General features: G+C 48.3%; 1 protein-coding gene across 2 annotated transcripts; it reads right to left on the bottom strand.

The window, feature by feature from the left end:
* Positions 1-849: 849 nt before the first annotated feature.
* Positions 850-18,782, bottom strand: FANCE (FA complementation group E). 2 transcript variants are annotated; one of them, XM_029573694.1, is made up of 11 exons: positions 18,629-18,782; positions 18,286-18,517; positions 16,604-17,246; positions 16,016-16,060; positions 15,694-15,753; positions 15,028-15,171; positions 14,574-14,697; positions 13,246-13,321; positions 12,570-12,636; positions 12,105-12,230; positions 850-5,773 (listed from the first exon to the last, which is right to left on the bottom strand). In XM_029573694.1, the coding sequence occupies exons 2-11, from the start codon at positions 18,510-18,512 to the stop codon at positions 5,669-5,671; spliced, it is 1,617 nt and encodes a 538-aa protein (XP_029429554.1). In that variant the 5' UTR covers positions 18,513-18,517; positions 18,629-18,782; the 3' UTR covers positions 850-5,668. The 2 variants fall into 2 exon arrangements, with proteins under 2 accessions (XP_029429554.1, XP_029429553.1); XM_029573693.1 differs by having other exon boundaries at positions 18,624-18,780.
* Between the last annotated feature and the right edge of the window lie 1,476 nt (positions 18,783-20,258).

Genomic DNA, 20,258 nt, shown 5'->3' on the forward strand with positions numbered 1-20,258 from the left:
CCTAGTTAATTGGTTACTCCTTGTTTCAATGTAAACCGGTACGATAAGACACTAGTCTTGAGTATCAGTATATCAAAAGTATTTAAATAAATTCATGCGAGTTTATATGTGGTTTATTGCATAGGGCCTTCAACGCATGTTGTAGCGTGCATATCGGCATGGATATTTGTTTTGCGTGGATTTTCTGTGATCTCATTTGCATGCCACCCCCTTGGAGGTGCCTGCTTTTGACACATGTGCTAAAAAACATATGTGCTGAAAAATAACACAGGTCTTATTACATTGGCCCTGGAGAAGCCTAGTGGTTAGAGCAGCAGGCTGTGAGCCTGGAGACCAGGGTTCAAAGTCCTACTGTTGCTCCTTATGACCTTGGGCAAGTCACTTTTCCCTCCACTGCCTCAGGTACAGATTGTGAGCTCTCTGGGGACAGAGAAATACCTCCAGGACCTGAATGTAATCCACTTTGAAGTGCAAAAAGCAGCATCTAAAAAATCTAAATAAATACAAACCAACACAGCAACTCCATTCAGCAACTAAAGCCTTCTGAAAGTGCCCAATATAAAAACGGCCAGGCTTAATATAACCAGAAACTGAGCCTTCTCAGTCACCAGCCTGAGGCTTTGGCACTCACTAAGAGAAATACAGGATATTAACAAAAAAATAACTTCAAAAAGGCTGTGAAAACCTTATTTTTCAGGCAAGGCTTTCCAGGCCAGAATGGATTCGGCTGATAAAACTCCACCTAGAATTTTTCAAGCCAAGCAGACTCACTGCCTGAACTACTTATAAAGTTTAATCCCAGCTGACTCCATAATAAAAAAATAAAATAAACACCCAGCAACTACAATCTGCTGAGATTTGTTCCCTTTATACCCTCACTTCTTGTATTTTCTTTTACATTATTAAAACATATCATAAAATAAAAACATACACAATTTCTTATTTACACCATCTCAGGCATTTTCCTGTATTTAAATAAATACATGTAAGCTCTTTGGGGAAAGGCCTGTGTGTAACTTCTTGTTTCCTGAACATACCCAGATCAGTCCAGAGAAGTGGGTGGTGTATCCCTACCAGCAGGTGGAGTCAGAGCAAATCTTTGGGCACTGCCATATATACGAGAGTGCCACCTGCAGTCCCTCAGTATTTCTCTGACTCCAGCAGCTGGAAGAGATGCACCTGCAGTCTTAGTTAGATTTTTTAAGTTTAGATACATTTTTCTCGGGGGGGGGGGGGGGGGGGGGGGATGTTCCGTCAGGTTTGCTTCCTGAGGTGTTAGGCACCTTCGTGGGCCATCCCTCAGTCGAAGCAGGGTGTCCGGGGGGTTGGATACCCCGTCTGTGTCTCACCCGTGCCCGCTCGGGATGTGATGGCCAGGGGCTCCTGGGTTCTCACCCCATAGCTGCTCTGAAGCTGCTCCCTTGACCCGTGCACAGGTTTTTGGGGGGTTTTTTTTGTTTTCTTTAAATAAAAGTTTGCTTTCGGTTTTGAGCCGGCTGAGGTAAGGAGTCTGCATCAGGGGGGCCGTCCTTGCGGCTGGTTGGGGAGTGTATCAGTTTCAACTCTTCAATTTCCCTCGGCCTCCGGAGCTCCGGCTGGCTTTAGGAGGGAGGGGGTGAGGGAATTTCTTCAACCTCGTGGTCGGCTCGGAGCGAGCGACAGTGCAGCGGGATTGGAGCAGGCCGGCCTGCCTTTTCTCGTCATGCCGCCGGCAGCACGTGCTTTTTAGATTACAGCCCTTCCCCCCACTCAGCTTTAAGACTGCGTGGCTGCGCGGTCACTACAGCTATTACCTTCACCGGCAGCCTTTTTCCCGACTGCGGATTTTCCCCTCTCGGCCTCAATACCGCATGGCTGCGCGGCGATTAATGGGACCCCTGCTCCACGTGTGTGGGGCGCGTGGACAGACATTAGATTCCGCCTCCCTCTGCCCGGCCTGCGCCTCAGAGATGGAAGGATTATTGGGACTGGATTCTCCTCCCCGGGGGAGGAGGGGGGGGGCCCTTTGCCGCGATTTGCTGGAGGAGGATTCCGCTCCTGTTTTGGCCCCCGTGAGTGAGGAGATCTCAGCGGAGGCTGCTGACTCGGCGGATCCTGACCCGCGGAGGGGCAGGGGGACCCGGATGGGTTTTCCCCTGAGTTTATTTTACTCATGCACCAGGCTTTTATAGCCAGGAAGCAGGCGGCGCTTAAAAAGTCCGGTCAGCCACTTGGGTTCTCGGAGCCCACAGTTAAAAGACGCTGGCCAGAGGAAAAGCTTTTTATCTTGATCGGAGATGATTTCCAGAGACTGCAAGACCTAATCCCAGCTTCAGGAGCAGCAGCAGCTTCCGGGTCAGTTCCGGTCCCGGATCCCAGCCCGAATCTGGGAGACATCGATCCAGCGGACACGGATGGCGAAGATCCCAGCGTAGTCCGTCTCTTCAAGCGAAATGAGCTGAGGCCACTTATTCCCCAAGTGTTGGAGGTTCTAGGCCTTAAGGTTTCGCAAGAGGAATTGGATAATGAAGGGGTTAATCCAGTCCTCGATGGCATACGTGGGCCGACAACGTTTTTCCCTCTGGACGTGGGACTGAAGGTGGGCAGAGATATGGCAAAGCTGTACCTTCTTTCGGTGGATGTTTTGGATCTGTTGAAGATTCCGAAGGTTGACACAGCGGTATCAGCAGTTACAAAGAAGACCACTATACCGGTGACGGGGGCTGCCACCTTGAAGAACATGCAGGACTGCAAGCTGGAGATTCAGTTGAAGCGAGTTTTTGAAGTGTCAGCCTTGAGTCTTTGGGCTGTGATTTTCGGTAGCCTGATGCAGAGGGCGTGTCTGTGCTGGATTCAAGAGTCCAGTTCTGGGGCCGGCAGTAATGGTGCTCTTCAGGGTGCCTCGCTTGGAGGCAGGTATCGCCTATGTGGTAGAGGCGCTTTACGATCTGGTGCAGACCTCGGCACACAGTATGGTTTCCGTGGTGGTGGCTGTCCGACTTCTCTGGCTGCAAAATTGGTCAGCAGATTTGTCCTCCAAATCTCAGCTTCTGTTCGGGGAGGAACTTGATCAGTTGGTGAAGCTGCTCGCTGAGTCCAATGGCAACAAATTACCAGAAGATAGAAGATCTACCAAGAAAGTTTTTCCTACAAGGACTCTGTTTCGGGATTCCCGCCATTTTCGATCCAGCAGATATTCCACCCCGTCTGCGCCTAAGCAGACTCCAGGATGCCAGCAGTACTTTCGTGGTGGCCACCGAGCCAGTAGGGACTCTGGACATCTTGGGGCAGGAAGCAGTAAGCCCTCCCAATGAAGCCACAAGTACCCATTCCGTCGAAGCTGTCTGAGGCAGATTATCCAACTTTTACACGGAATGGGCAAAGATTACCTTGGACCGTTGGGGTTTTGGAGGTGATCAGAGACTGCTACACTCTAGAATTCTCTCGTCCCATTCGGGAGGTGTTTGTGGAGTCCTGCGTGGCCTCACTCAGCAAGCAAGAAGTGGTGCGGGAGACCCTGCATCGGCTGATTGAGCTAGAGGCCATTGTCCCAGTGCTGGTGGCAGAACAGGGATGGGACCGGTACTCTGTGTACTTTGTGGTCCCCAAGAAGGGACCACATCCCACATCCCATCCTCGATCTGCAGAAGGTGAACCGCTGTCTTCAAGTTTCACGCTTCCAGATGGAAACTTTACGGACAGTATTAGCAGCGGTTTGAAAAGGAGAGTTTCTGGCGTCTCTGGATCTCACGGAGGCGTATCTTCGTATTCCGATCCGGTCACACCACCAGCGGTTTCTGCACTTCAAGGTGTTGGGACAACACTTCCAGTTTCGAGCTCTTCCCTTCAGTCTCACGACGGCTCCTCGAACGTTCACCAAGGTCATGGTGGTGGTGGCAAGCCTTTCTTCGCAAACATGGAACCTTAGTCCATCCATATCTGGATGACTGGTTGATTCGTGCGAAGTCCCGGGAGGAATGCGAGAGAGCCATTCAGAGGGTGTGGCTCATGTTGCAGTCGCTCGGCTGGATAATCAATGTGCAGAAAAGCCACCTGGAACCCACCCAACAGCTGGTTTATTTGGGAGCGCTGTTCGATACCTCTCAAGGCAAGGTGTTCCTGGTGGCCGACAGGGGGCTGAAGTTGCAAAATCAGATCTGCGCCCTGCTTCAAAGGAAGACCCCCACAGTCTGGCACCATTTATAGGTTATAGGATCCATGGCTTCCACCTTGGATTTAGTTCCCTGGGCCTTCGCTCATTTACGGCCGTTACAGCGTGCATTTTTGTTACGTTGGCATCCGGTGTCGGAACAGTTCCAACTACCCATGCCGCTGTTACCGGAGTCCAGAGCCAGTCTGTCCAGGTGGCTGTCGGCCAGCAATCTGAATCGAGGCGTGAATCTCGACCCTCCAGATTGGGTAGGTGATCATCTCCACAGATGCCAGTCTGTCCGACTGGAGAGCGGTGTGTGCAGACAGATCCACCCAGGGGCTCTGGTCCCCAATGGAGGGAACCTGGTCCATCAATCTTCGAGACGAGAGCGGTTCGGCTAGCTCTGCACGCCTTTCTTCCCTTGATCAAAGACAGGACGGTACGAGTGTTCTCTGACAATGTGACGATGGTGGCTTACATCAACCAACAAGGCGGGACAAGGAGTCCCGGCCGTAGTGCTTGAAGCGCAGCTGTTCGCCTGGGTGGAGCATCATCTTCGAGGAATAGCAGCGTCACATGTCGCAGGAGTGGAGAATGTGCAGGCGGACTTCCTCAGCAGACAGCAGCTCGATCCCAGGGAGTGGGAGTTGTCCTCCGAAGCATGGCATCTCATCTGCGCCAGATGGGGGGTTCCTCAGTTAGATCTGATGGCCACTCGGGACAACGCGAAGACAGAACGCTTCTTCAGCCGTCGTCGAGAGCAGGAGGTCGGTGGATCTCAATGCCCTGGTGTGTCCTTGGCCCCAGGGAATTCGGCTTTATGCCTTTCCCCCTGGCCACTCATCGGTCGCCTTCTCAGTCGCATAGAGCGGCATCCCGGCGAAGTAGTTCTTGTGGCTCCAGAGTGGCCGCGGCACCCGTGATTCGCGGACTTAAAGGGAAGACTGCCCAACTGAGTTTTGGAGGAAACATCGGCCAACCAGTTGCGGAGCCACAGAATCTGTCTAGCCGAAACCGCCGAAGCCATATTGCGCAAAGATGCCCACAGAAGTTCATACAAGGCATCCGCGGTGTAAGCCACAGCCGCCTCCATGTGATTCTCGCCTGCTCCGCTTCCAGAAGCAACTCTTGCGTGGTGAACAACTATTGTACCCATCTAAGGGTCACTTGTTGCATGAAGCTACTGCACACCGTAGCCCGAACGCACAAAGCCAAGACCTCAAAGATACGTTTGAGAAAATACTGAAGGATCGCAGGTGGCACACCAGGTTAAGAGGGAGGTGCTGGAAGGGAGACACAACCCAGCGGTCTGGACTGATCCTGGTACATAGAGGGAATGGGGTTTAATATCAAGGAAGGTCCTCAGTCTTCAATATCTGCTGAGTTCTCTGAAGCTTTAATTCATGCAGTTTCTCTGCCATCAATCACAGTCACTCACAGGGATCAAAAACATTCCACCTCTTCTCCTATCAAGCCAGACCAATCTCAAGCTCATGCACACCAAGTCCAAGAAGAAATAGCAAGAATGTTCTTTTTTTATGAAATGGACAGTCGCTTCAGGGCAGCCTGGAGAGATTTCTTAAGAAATGTGTCATTCAGTGCCAGAGCACCAGCAAGGGCACCCCAGTGAGCAGAGGTAATCTAGGAAGAAAAAAAGAGAAGTGTTTGGCTTATATCTAATAATTCCCAATGGTCTGACTTGACCATAAGAACATTAGAACTATTTGAAAGTTCCTTATTTGAAAAAAACAACACACAAAAAACCCCAACCCCAACCCCCCCCCCAAACATTTTTTTCAAAGCATGTAAAATTGGGCAAGTAAGATGGTCATGTGTGAGAAAATGAAGTAGACAGGTTTCATATGGTCAGGGAATGCAGTCCTTTTTCATATCAGGTGAACACAAAAGGAATAGATGCCTTGATCTTTTTCAAAACTTTATTAGTGCAGAGACGTTTCAAAATAAATTGCCCGACTCAGGCCGAGTTTCGCAGCTTACAGCCGCTGCCTCAGGGGCTCCAACATTCAAATCACTGATTATGTATGATCCAATCAGATTTAATAGTATGCCAGCGATGAGAAAACAACTTGTAACCAATGGGTCCAAACGCAAGTTAGTGTGGCAAACCGCAGTCTCTGCTTACAGCTGCGAAACTCGGCCTGAGTCGGGCAATTTATTTTGAAACGTCTCTGCACTAATAAAGTTTTGAAAAAGATCAAGGCATCTATTCCTTTTGTGTTCACCTGACGGTATCATAGATCGCCTACCTCTGTGTTTTCTTGGACCATCCCTTTTTCATATCAGGACATTTTTTAAAAAGTCGTACTGCAATTGTACAGGCTTCAGTTTATACAAAATCTGGCTGCCAGGATGGGGTTCTGAAAATCACGGCTGATCGTCACCAGTGGCAGCCAGGCTGACAATTTAAGCCCCGAGAGGGACAGGGCAGTCATCTTTGAAAGCGTGGATGAGGTGGAATACACCATAGAGGGATCTTCGGTCTTCCCAGGATCAGCAAGAATGGTGCAGCAGGTTGGAGTTAGGAAAACAGCTCCATCGTCGTAGCTGCCCCAATGCTGCTGAACAAGTCCAAAAATATCAGGACAGAACTGGATTATTTACAGTTTAGAAAGAAAAAAAAAACTTTGTTTCCATCAGATGGGATAACAGGCAGCTGAATGAAATATTAGTGAGGGCAGGATTGGTTAAGGGCTGTGAATTAAGCTGGAGTAAACTGACAGCTGGGGTAGGCGTTGTGAAAAGTAGATGTGATAGGCTACTTTTAACATGGGACCGGACAGGCAATCCTTAAAGGAAAATTAGTTTGTTACCTGATAATTTTCGTTCCTGTAGTATCACGGATCAGTCCAGACACCTGGGTTTTGCCTCCCCTCCAGCAGATGGAGACTGAAAAAAAACTTCTCTAACAACCCTGCCATATATACCAAGGTGCCAGCCACAGTCCCTCAATCTTACGTAACGTCAAAGCAGAATGGAACAAAACCAAACTATACAACTATCTATCTTGCCATCTATAATAAGGCTGAGTCAAACCCCCAACTGGGAACAGAACTCGCAGAAGCAATAAAACAAGCGATAAGGTAGTACAAATATCCAGAAAAAAATATCCTACGAGCGGACTCTCCATTACTGTAGTGTACACAGCCATGGGCAGGGCTCTGGACTGATCCGTGGTACTACAGGAACGAAAATTATCGGGTAAGAAACTAATTTTCCTTTCCCTGTACATACCCGGATCAGTCCAGACACCTGGAATGTACCAGGGCTAACTTACCGAGGGTGGGAGCCAGAGAGGCTCGCTCGGAGCACCCCTTCTCCAAATCCCCCAGAATCCGAAGCTTGAACATCCAATCTGTAATGCCTTGCAAAAGTGTGCAAAGATTTCCAAGTAGCAGCCCTGCAAATTTCCTGGGGCGAGACTTGATGACATTCCGCCCTAGAAGCTGCTTGGGACCGCGTAGAATGGGCGCGAAGTCCCACCGGTACCATTTTCCCACGCAGTAAATACACTGAACAGATAGCTTCCTTCACCCAGCGCACTATCGTAGTCTTTGAGGCCATACTATCTCTTTTTGGACCACTCCACAACATAAACAGTTGGTCCGATGCACGGAAAGAATTCGTAACCTCTAGGTATCGTATCAGAGCCCTGCATACATCCAGTTCCCGTAAATCCTTCGCCCCAGGATCCAATTGGTCCACATCTGAGAATGAGGGAAGCTCAAATCAACTGATTCAAGTGAAAAGACGACACCACCTTTGGGAGAAAGGAGGGAACCGTCCGCAAGGACACACCTGAATCTGAAATCCACAAGAAAGGTTCCCTGCACCACAACGCCTGCAATTCCGACACCCGACGTGCCGACGAAATCGCAACCAAAAATACCACCTTCAGTGTGAGATTCTTCATCGTCGCCCGCTTTATGGGCTCGAAAGGCGGTGCACACAAGAATGAAAGTACCAAATTGAGGTTCCAGGAAGGACACGGACGGCGAAGCGGTGGCCGTAAGTGCTTCGCCCCTCGACGAAAATGCGCCACACATCTGGATGCAACGCCGCCACCCCCTAGACCTTACCTCGGAGACAACAGAGCGCCGCAACCTGTACTCAAAGGGAACTACAAGAGAGGCCCTTAGAAAGCCCGGCTTGAAGAAAACCTAGAATGTCTGAGACCCCTGCCCGTGTAAGATCCACTGCGTGATCCGCACACCAGGCTTCACAAACTTTCCAGATTCTGACATAAGCTAGGGAAGTAGACTGTTTTCGCGACCTCAATGTGGCCACCACCGCGTCAGAATAACCTTTATTCTTCAGCCGCTGCCTCTCAAAGCCATGCTGCTAAACAGAAGCGATCCGCCTCTTCCAAACAGACGGGGCCTTGCTGAAGAAAAGCCAGGGACTCCCAAAACCGTAGGGGTTCCGCAGTGGACAGATTGAGCAGTTCCGCAAACCAGGGACGCCGCGGCCACTCCGGAGCTATTAGAATCACCTCTGCCGGATGAAGCTCTATTTGCCGAATCACCTTGCCTATCAGTGGCCAGGGAGGGAACACGTACAGTAAGATATTCGGCCAGGGAAGGACCAGGGCATCGACCCCCCTCGGCTCCTGTCTCTCTGTGCCGACTGTAGAATCGGGGAGCCTTGGCATTCCTGAATGTGGCCATCAGATCCATGCATGGCGTGCCCCACCGATCGCATGAGCTGAAAAGCCTCGTCGGCCCACTCTCTGGGATCGAGATGACAACAACTGAGGAAGTCCGCCTGAATGCTGTCTACCCCGGCAATGTGAGATGCCGCAATGCTAACTAGATGCTGTTCCGCGCAGCTCATCAACTGTTGCGCTTCCGTCGCCACCTGGCGACTCTTGGTTTCTCCTTGGCAATTGATATAGGCCACCGTGGTTGCATTGTCTGACAAAACTCTGACAGACTTCCCCCGAAGGAGCAGCCGCATGGCCAACAGGTCCCTCACCTATCCCTGAAGCTTGACTACACATTCTGTGGTGAGGAAAACTCTCCCCTGTGCCATGTTGAACAGGGCTTCCAGGAACTCCAGAGACTGCGAAGAGACCAGACGACTGTTGGCAAGGTTGACCATCCAGCTGAGTGATTGCAACAGTTGTAGCACCCGGCTGATAGCTGCCTGACACAAAGCCTCGGACTTCGCCCGAATCAGCCAATCGTCCAGGTAGGGATGCACTAGGAACCCCTCCCTCCAGAGTTGCGCTGCAACCACCATCACCTTGGTGAACGTCCTGGGGGCGGTGACGAGTCCGAAAGGCAGAGCCCGAAACTGATAGTGATGTCCCAGAATGCAGAACCTGAGGAACCTCTGGTGGGACGACCGTATGCCAATATGTAGATATGCTTCTGTGAGATCTAGAGACGCCAAGAACTCTCCTTGTCGTACTGAGATGATGACGGATCCAAGAGTCTCCATTCTGAAATGCGGTACCCGAAGACATCTGTTGACTCTTGAGATCTAAGATTGGTCGGAAAGTTCCTTCCTTTTTGGGTACTATGAAGTAAATGGAATAGTGACCCCTATGTTGTTCCACAGACGGAACCGGAGTTATCGCCCCCAAGTCCAGAAGATGCCAGTGTGTGGCTTGTACAGCCTCTCGTTTTTCTCGGTACGCACATGGAAAGATCAGGAACTTGTCCCGAGGGCACTGTACAAAATCTAAAGCGTAACCTTGACTTATCACGGTGAGGACCCACTTGTCCGATGTTAGTTTGGTCCATTCCTCGAAGAAGAGTGATAGCCTGGCTCCCATGCTTGGCACTTGGTGAACAATGGGTACAGAGGAATGGACCGGCCGTATCTCAATGTGAGGCCTTAGCCCCCGCAGTCGAAGGATGGTTACCTGGTCTGCCAAAACGTCTACCTCGAAAGGACTGAGACCACAACTGCTGTCTGTTGGACCCAGGGCAAAAGGACGAACCAGACGACCACGCCGGTCAAGGTCGCCTACTACCACGGAACAGAGTCTGAGCTGCAAACGATCCTCTTGATCTGGGCCTATCCTCCGGAAGCTTATGAACCTTGTTCTCTCCCAGAGATTGGATCATGTCCTCCAATTCTTTGCCGAACAACTTTCCTTTAAAAGGAAAGGAACAGAGGTGCGCCTTGGAAGAAATATCCGCAGCCCAATTCCGGAGCCATAGAAGCCGGCATGCGGAAACCATGGATCTGGCCAACGTGCACAGTAGGTCGTAGAGAGCATCCATGCTATACGCAATGACTGCTTCCAGCCGGTTCACCTGGCTAGCCTCCCCCTCAGAGAGGTCGGCATTGGCTTGGAGTTGCTGGGCTCAGTGAAGACCCGCATGCAGGGGATTCAACTCCTCTTTCTTAAAGAGGCGAACCACCTTTGGATCATCTCCTTCCAGTACTTGAGCCCCACAGTTTAAGTTTGGCTGAGGGTCAAGGTCTCCGTCAGCCCCCCCCCCCCCCCGGGGGGCTGTTATTGGGGATCTGGAGCCTCCTGCGAAGAAGAGTCTGAGTCCGTCTCAGCTTGCCCTGAATACAATGATTGCTTGACCTTAGGTGGCTCAGGCCGCACTCTGGAGCCAGCTCTCTTCTGGGACCTCCTGTGGGATGGGCTCAGCAAAATCTGCTCCACAGCCTACCTTTTCCCTATCTTTTTGGCTTTAAAAGCCTTGTGCATTAACAGCACGAATTCTGAGGAAAAAGGCGAGTCCGACTAGGAATCTGTAGCCTCCTCAGGGCTATCCTCAACTCTAGGAGAGGCCGGACCTGTGGGGGATGGCACTTCCCTGTGCAGGCTGCCCCAAGGAAAACAGCTTCTCAGGGCAGTGGGTTGGATTGTGACAAGGGGGGGGGGGGGGGGGGGGGGGGGGGGAGAAGTTGGACCACCAACGTGCACCCCAGGGAGTAGAGCCAGGTACTATAGATGTGGAGTAAGAAACAACAAACTTACCAAGCATACAGGAGAGCAATAGAATAAAGCTGTGAAAACAGTTCTGCTTGCAAGTTAAAAGCTGTCAGGATTTAGAGCCCAAAGAATAGGACAGACTTCTTGTCTATAGTTTTTTGTTTGTTTTGTTTAAGTGAACAACTTGATCCATCCAAATTAAGAAACAGAAAGAAGTAGTAAGTTAATCTTAAAGAAATGTACTGGGGAACCAGAGGTTCCACACTCTCATCTGCTGGAGTCAGAAAAATACTGAGGATTGACAGAGGGTGCACTGGTTTATAAAGGGAGCACCCTTCGAGGCTTTGTCTGACTCCATCTGCTGGACGGGAGACAAAACCCACTGTTTGGACTGATCCGGGTATGTACAGGGAATCTGGTTTTTAATATTCATATTGATAGGTTTTTATGCGATTGTGCTTTGACAATTCTGGTGCATCCAGCTTTCATTAGATTTTGTATTCATAAGAGCAATCTATAAATATAAATAAGTGGAATTATTCTAGTTAGAGGGGTTTTTTTTTTTTATTTTAATTAGTTGATTTATTTATTAAACTGAAAAGATTTAGACACACCCATGGAGGTCAGCAGTACTGGCTCATAGCTACCATCACATTCATTATACACCAATTACAATCTGTGTGTGCCATTAATACTATTAAGCCAGACAGCCTTTAGTGCAAAATGGGCATCTTAACAACACTGTATTACTGTGAATACATAAGCTTTATTGTAAATGTGTAAGTTTTTATTGTAACAATGATCATCATTTTTATTGTAAGGCACCAAGAAAGCTGGATAATTGGTGCATGAAAACCAGCCCTTGGCAACTCCCATATTCCAGGCATCCCAGTTCCCCCTCCCAACCTCACGTATTCCTGGCACTTCATATTCTGCATCTCCACCCAAGACTTACCTTGTGAGCTGCAGATGCCCCAGGGACCCTCTCCCAATTCCCAACTTTGAGCCCTCAGGGAATCCCAGGTAATGCACCCATCCCCCCATGGTACTCACGCTGCTTTGGTACTTGGTCACCACAGTCAACATCAACTTAGCATATTTTATGGACTTGGCAAACTCGGATGCCTGCTGACAGAGGCGCATAATCAAGAAATCAAAAGGGTCAGGAGTCAGCTCCACCTGAAACAAGACAGATGTGTGGGAGGGGAACATTACTCCTGCAGCCTTGCACAGATTCTCCATTACTGCCCTGACAGCAGAGACACTGGTTTAGCGCAGGGTCTGGTACTGCTGGAATCTGCTCTGTGGGATTACAGACAAAGAGCCCCAGAGAGGGGAAGTATTGCAGGATGAGGAACACTGGCAGGATGCTCATGTTGTAGGACTTTCTGACCATGTGGAAGACCTGTGCAGGGCACTCTGAATATTTTTTTCTAATCACAACCCCAAATCCAGTTATGTTTCTTTTCTGCTTTGGTTTATGGCCCCTGGGACAGGCACAGCATGCTCCCAACTCACCTTTTTCCCCAGGAGTGTGTGCAGCACAGAGAGCAACTCCTCGGACCAGTGCACCTCCACAACCTGCCTGCAAGTAGAGAACGAGAAGGAAGAATCAACACGAGACAGAGAATGTGCCCATTCACTTACCTCCCCCCACTACAACCCAAGTGTGTGCTCATGGGCACTGAAGACTAGACTGCCAGTGGGAGCATGAAGAACAGGAACACTTTCCATTAGTGCTAATTAGCATCTATATATATGAAGTCATGCAGACACCCACACGCACACACATGCCCAAGCATCAGAGCACTCACGGACTAAAAGTGTCCTTTGTTCTACAACTGCCAATAACTTTATGGACAGAACCAGGGAGCTCTCACAGAGGAAGGGAAGCACAAATCCAACCTGCCTGTCCCCTTATTAACCTTTGACAAAATCCAGGAATTCAGATAAGAATTCTAACAAGATTTCTATCTACGTGAACATAAGAGCTGTTTGGGCTTTTTGTGGGTGCACAAGGGAGCTGTCACACGTTCTTTGTCACTATTCTTTCAAGTATGGGGGATGGGGGGGCACTTGCTCCTACTCCTTCGGGCCTCCAGCTCAAAAGGTGCAGAGCCCGGTTCACTCCAGAACCAGCCACGTGTGTGCCCCCGAGTCGGCCTCTCTTAGCTGTTTTCCTCTAGAGATGTACCTGAAAACCAGCAGGAGATGTTCAGGCTCCAGACACTCTTCCACCATCCGGCAAACCAGCTCCACCTGCATGGCCCCTTGCACAGGAAGAAAGGGAGAGTGGTGTTCAGCCTCTTTCTGCTGCAGCCAACCATGCACGAGAATTAACTCCATGCAGAACTATCAGTTAGAGAATACAGGGGGCCTGAAACATTGCAGAATACCTAAATCACTCCATTCAGTCATTCATTCAAAGTGTATGGACCGTCTATCAACCATGCATGAGAATTAACCTCATTCAGAACTATCAGTTAGAGAATACAGGGGGCCTGAAACATTCCAGAATACCTAAATCACTCCATTCAGTCATTCATTCAAAGTGTATGGACCGTCTATCAACCATGCATGAGAATTAACTCCATGCAGAACTATCAGTTAGAGAATACAGGGGGCCTGAAACATTGCAGAATACCTAAATCACTCCGTTCAGTCATTCAAAATGTATGGACCGTCTATCAACATTCCTAGGCGCATAACAGAGCCTGAACCCTATAAAGTAGATTTATTTATTTTTATAGTCCAAAGTATACATCAAAGTGTAATTTCTTATTACGTTTCAGGTATTTCCGTATCCCCACAGGGCTTACAATGTAATTTTGTACCTGAGGCAAGTATAGGAGGCTGAATCATATCAGGAGTGGAATGAGTAAAAATTAATCAGTTGTTTACTCTTTGAAAGAGCACAAAGACACAATGAAGTTACTAGCTAATACATTTAAAACTAATAAGGGAAAATATTTGTTTACTCAATGCATAGTTAAGCTCTGGAATTCATTGCCAGAGGATGTGGTGAAAGCTGTTAGTGTAGCTGCATTTAAAAAAAGGTTTGGACAAGTTCCTAGAGGAAATGTTCATAAACAATTAAGGTGGACTTGGGGAATCCACTGCTTATCCCTGGAATAAGCAGCATGGAATTTATCTCCCCCTTGGGATCCTGCCAGGTACTTGTGACCTGTATTGGCCACTGTTACAAACAAGATACTGGGCTTGATGGACCTTTGGACTGACTCAGTATGGAAAGTCTTATGTTCTTATGAAGCACTTTTAAAATAGGTATCATAATAGAAGCTGAAGAGTATGTAAAATGAAGGGAGAAGACTGGTAACCCCCTAGCTTGAACACTCATGGGGTAGACACTATGATATATATGGGCTGAGGAAACATCATAGATTATAGCTGAAGCATTCATGGTGTAAATATTATAATATAAAGGGTCCATAAAGATGGGATAAAACTAGCTATCACAGGGAAAATGAGCTTCTTGGAGAGCCAACTGCACGCTAAACAAACCTCTCTTTGGAGCCTGCAAGATAGGGTTAATCAGAGCACAGCAGACAGGACCAGCATACTTGGAACAGAACAAGGTCAGGGCACCGATGAGAAGCCGTGAAGCGGACTCCGTCAGCGAAAGAACCTGCAGCCAGAAGAGAAACCAGGAACAGATAAAACGCTCCTGCTTTCAGCAGTCAGTGAAAGGAAGGCAGAGTTTCTACACACAGGCTCGCTCACTGCCTTCCTCTCCTGGTGTTTACCTCCATCTTGAAGTCATTCTATTCCCATCCAGGACAAATGAGAATCAGTTGAAAAAAATCAGTTTATATTCAGTGAGACTTTCCCTGGCCTCACAGGCAGGAGATTATTTCAGAAGGGAAGGTAAAGAGGAGATCACAGAGGAGCTGAATATCCTCTCCTGCTTACTAACATTGTTTGAGTGTGCCCAGGAGCATGGCTCTCTCATACCTACTCTGTGCAGAAAGAGGCTGGTGGTCAGAATCCTTGCATTGTGGAAGCTGAGATCAGGTGCGAGGGCCTGGATCCTGGTGCAAAAATGCAATACAGCTTGTTCAGAGAGCTCAGAGAACTGCAGCGCCGAACAAAGCGTCATCAGCTACAAAGGAGAATGGACATTAGGTTAGTACATCACAAAGAGCCACCCCCACAGCTCCATAAGAGATGAGCCTGCTCTGAGCTCAAGAAACAGCAGCAAACCACAACACCATCAGCTAGAGAAGAGCTGGAGCAATGAGAAGATGTCACTATAATCACACACACTCTCCCCACCTTTATGTCTGTGCACCACAGCCCGCACCAGAACTGCTAGACCACACGAATCACATTATAAAACAGAATATATAGAGAAAGGGACTGTAAACATCCTAGTTTAACTTTAAAAAACCCCAAAAACTGATGCATGCTGAAATTTTTTTTTTTTAATCATTATACCAAGAATGCACACAACCCCACATTGCAGCAAGCCCTGGGAGTTTGCAAAAGTGGAACGCTGTACACACCAGTTGCCAGCAATGCAGAAGAGAAGCACTGACCCCCAGGTTGTGAACTCAAGAGTGTGGCTATGTAGACTGGCCACTGAATTAGATATGGTGCTCCCTACGATATCTCCTCTACTGACCTGGGCTGGATCACAGTCATTGAGGACCTGCAGCTCAGGCGGAGCAACCACGTCAGAAATCTGAAGTGAAAAGGGAAGGAAACCTCAATGCCTTCGATTATACACTGCTACTTTGCACGCTAGACAAGTCACTGCACTTTGCAGATGTGTACATAAAAACGTTTTGTGATGATCTCAGTGGCTGTGGCAAAAATGCAAATTGTCATAATTGACAAATGATAGGAAGTTGTTCCCTTCATCTCTTGGTGGGCTCTAAAGATGGGCACTCATGTTTCGTTTGACACTGGTCAGAAAATAAATCATGATAAGGGGCCATACTTACATCAGCTTCTGTCTGCAGAAGCTCCTTCAGCCTGGGCACACACAACTGACAAGAGTGAAAAAAAGGTTACTCTCTCAAAAGTATAACAGTGCAGCTTCTCCATTTCAAACTCCCACCCTCCTCCAGAGATTCATGGGAGGAAGAAAGCAGTGGTAATTGTGTATTTATTTATTACTGCACTTATATGTCACCTATTTATTTAATTAGACAAAATAGGCCTTGATTCCTGAGCAATTCAACAGCAAAAGACATGAGGAGGAGTCCAAATATCATCACTTATTTAAAATGTATTTTATTTAAAATATTTCCTCTGACAAACTGTGTGTGATGAAACTGCAAGAACAGGAGATAATCCAAAAAATATCTTAGAGATCCCCATACACTACAACAGCCCTTGGTAGAGCCATGGTATGGATGCCACCCTCCCTATAGCATCCTGTGGTACAGTCATAGCATGATTTTCCTAACTCAACTCCCCCAACTCAGCGTGGTACTGGCATAGTACGACTCATCTCCTGACTCCCAGCATCCCACGCTACAGCTGTAGCATGACCCTCCCAGCATTCCATGGTGTAGCCATGCAGATACCTTGATAAATTTGGGTACTTCCGGTGCTCTTTCGGACTGGGAGTTGCTTTGTCTGGCATCTATTTTCTGGTCTTGAGTTGTCTGAAGTGCTAGTACATCATTAACAAAGTTCCTGTCTTTCTCAGCAGCAGTGACTCCTGTTTGGGAGGCATGACCACTGAATGGCTCAAAGTCCATCCCATTCCCCATGGACCTGTTTCGTTTTCTTGGCCTATCCATTTCAGAATCGCAGATAGTGAAGTTGTGGCTTTCCACTGCTGACATCTTGCGTTTCCTGGCATTCTGGGACATAGAGATTGGGGCACACTCTGGATCACTTTCAGGAAATTTGTCCTTGAACCAACTTAGCTGCCTTTTAGAGTCCACTCTACCCACGTCAGCTGTGGTGAGTTTCTGGCACAGATTTTTAAGCTGCTGCTGGCAGGTGTTTGTTACCGGAAGAGGGGCTGAGCAGCTTCCATCTCCAAGGTCTCTCTTCAATAGATCTCTGTGTGCCACTATCCATGGGTCATAGCTGGCCTCTTGACTTATGGCCTGGAGCACTTTGCTTAGACACTCTCTTGGTACAACAGACTGTGCTACATGCAGCAGAGAGAGGAGATTTCTTTGACATACTAATGGCAGCAGCAAAAGTAAAGGTTTTCTGGGAGGTAAAAAAAATAAAAAAATACTCAAAATGGTAAGAGAGAATACTTGACAGTACTACCAAACTCTGTTTTAATATAGTGCCACTCTTTGTAATACAGAGATCCAGGGGTCATATTTGTTCTGGGAAGAAATAGTTTCTGTAGGTTGTAATGTCCCTATTTATAAACTAACTAGTCTTCCCCTAAAATTATTTTTAGCTGATAAAATTCAGCTATGACAAATTAAATCTACAACAAATAAAACTGTGGGCTCCCAGCCAATTTGTTCTAAAGAGGAACCAGAGTAAATTCTGTGAGCAATCAGAGCAAAGAAAATTAGCAATCCTCTTTTGCTAATTTTTTACTTTAACATTTTTTTAAACTTTTTGCTTATGTACCACTGTTATTAATCTAAGTAAACTGAGTTCTTCTACACTGATCTTATCATAAATGTGTCAACACCACCCTTAAACTAACTACAGTGTAAACTATGTAAAAGTACCAGTAATAACATTATCTTTCAACAAACAGGGAGACCAAGTGAAAGAACACTAGGGAGCAGTGTGGAAAAAAAAACAAAACAGAAAGTAGACAGCTAAAGAAATACACGTTTTTATAATCGCTGATTTTTAGCATTTCCATCAATAACTCTCCTTTCCCTCCCCGTACCAAATTAGCTTTGGATTTCTGCATAACATTCCCTGAACCTTCTCAAATGCAATATTTAGGTCTCTGCTGTGAAATGAGGACCAAGGTGGTCTCATCAAAGCCCTAGAAGTTAAAAGTGACATCTTTCTTTAAATGAATATAAATGTGTATATATATAAATCTGATGTTGAAAATGTGATGCGATGTATGCATGCACACACATCTTTAAACATACGAGCCATGTTCATCATTCTTGTTCATGCTCTGAGTGCTTGGCAATAGGACGTGTTAAAAATACTTATACATAAAATAAATATAAGAGAAGTACTACAGATTTAAACGTGAGAATCCACTTGTTCCGTGAGGGTCGTAAAGACTATATGAAATGAAAACGATCCCAGCTCTCACAGGATCAAGGTCTTCTCAGGTCCCTCCAGGATGGGCTCCTTCTCGCACAGGGTCTCTGTGAAGCTCCTCCAACAGAAGGGCCGCTTCTCCGGCTCCTGCCAGGCCTGGATCCGCTGGAGGCTCCGCATGGCGGCTAGGGACCCCCAGGGGCCAGACATGAGCGTCTGGAGCAGGAGGCGGGAGGCCTGATCAAAGTGCCCGAGCGGGAGAGCGCCCTGCTCCTCCATCTAACCTAGAAGACAGCAAAGAGAGAAGTGAGGACCAGATTTCACCAGCAAAATATCCGCCAACCCCCACCCCAGCAAGATCCAACCAGGCCTGCGCCGAGGGCAATTTACCATACCCCGCCGCCTCTTCCCGGTCCTCAGCTCCGGCCTCTACGGGACTCCCTACTCATCCTGACGAGAACCGAATCCCCAATTCCTGCCCAATCCCTGAATCACAACTTCCGCCCGCACACCGTGACGTAACTTCCGCTCTCTAGCCTCGGATGGCAAAGGCAACAAAGTCTGCCGGTACACCGTGACGCAACTTCCGCTCTCTAGCCTCGGATGGCAAAGTCAACAATGTCCGCCGGCACACCGGGACGCAACCTCTGCTCTCTAGCCTGGGCTAGCAAAGCTAACTATCAGACTGAGCGCACTTTTAGCCCCCGTCTAGACGCGTTTTCCACGCGGTAATATTACCCCTTATACAGCAAGGGGTAAAAGCGCGAGGAAAACGCATGCCCAACCCCCCCCAAAAACTAAAAGCGCTAGCAACATGCAAATGCATGTTGATGAGCCTATTAGTCCCGCACGATACAAAGGCCGATTCAGTAAAAGTCGCGGGACAGCGGGTGTGCGCCTACGCTCCTGTGCCCGCGATTCAGTATTTAAATGAGGGCCCGCGGTAAAAAGAGGCGCTAGGGACACTAGCGCGTCCCTAGCGCCTCTTTTTTGACAGGAGCGGCGGCTGTCAGCGAGTTTGACAGCCGACGCTCAATTTTGCCGGCGTCGGTTTTCAAACCCACTGACAGACATGGGTTCGGAAACCGGATGCCGGCAAAATTGAGCGTCCGGTTTTCAAGCCGCGGGCCGATTTAAAAAATTTTTTGTATTAAAAATTATTTTTTACTTTGGGACCTCCGACTTAATATGGCCATGATACTAAGTTGGAGAGTGTACAGAAAAGCAGTTTTTACTGCTTTTCTGTACACTTTCCCGGTGCCGGCAGAAATTAACGCCTACCTTTGGATAGGCGTTAATTTCTGAAAGTAAAACGTGCGGCTTGGCTGCACAGTTTACTTTCTGTATCACGCGGGAATAACTAATAGGACCATCAACATGCATTTGCATGTTGCGGGAGCTATTAGTTTCGAGGGGGTTGGCCGCCATTTCTGTCAATAAGGCGCTAGGGACGCGCTAGTGTCCCTAGCGCCTCCTTAGCACTGCAGGCCCTCATTTAAGTACAGAATCGCGTGCCCAGGAGAGTGGCCTGGGCGCACATTGGGAGAGCATGCGCTCGCCTCGAGAGACGGCTCCCATGAATTTTACTGAATCAACCCGAATGCTGGCACATGTGACGCAACTTCCACTCTCTCGCCTCGACTAACAAAATCAACCATGTCCGCCCACGGCCCCAGATGGTGTGTAGCTAAAGCTTTCCTCCTTGACAGTCTCTTTTGACCTTTGTAAGGGGGCGCCCCCACCTCCTTTTATTCTTTGTAGTACTTCTCTCCCCACTCCTCCATAGACCTTAAAGCCTCTCAAGTCTGTCCGCTTTCTTTCCTGCTGCAGTGCCATACACCCTAGCTGATCTCTGGCTTTCCCCTCATTACATGCAGTAGTCCACGGCTATTTCCTCCTTAGTTGATTTGGCACCACAATCACCTCCAGAGATCGTTCCATGCATCCAACCCGCTTTCGATGAAGACATAGTTTCTAATGGTATTCCAGAGTTTGCTCCCACTTAGCGCTTCAGCTATGGGGGGG

This window comes from Rhinatrema bivittatum, chromosome 12 (genome assembly GCF_901001135.1).
Source record: "Rhinatrema bivittatum chromosome 12, aRhiBiv1.1, whole genome shotgun sequence".
Taxonomy (NCBI): Eukaryota; Metazoa; Chordata; class Amphibia; order Gymnophiona; family Rhinatrematidae; genus Rhinatrema; species Rhinatrema bivittatum.

Excerpts from the sequence above, each read along its gene's own strand:
- FANCE (XM_029573694.1), bottom strand. The coding sequence starts at position 18,512 with ATGGAGGAGCAGGGCGCTCTCCCGCTCGGGCACTTTGATCAGGCCTCC. Across the intron at positions 17,247-18,285 it reads CCTGAGAAGACCTTGATCCT|AAAACCTTTACTTTTGCTGC; the intron begins GTGAGAGCTGGG and ends TTTACCTCCCAG. Across the intron at positions 13,322-14,573 it reads CTTGCAGGCTCCAAAGAGAG|GGGCCATGCAGGTGGAGCTG; the intron begins GTTTGTTTAGCG and ends TTCCTGTGCAAG.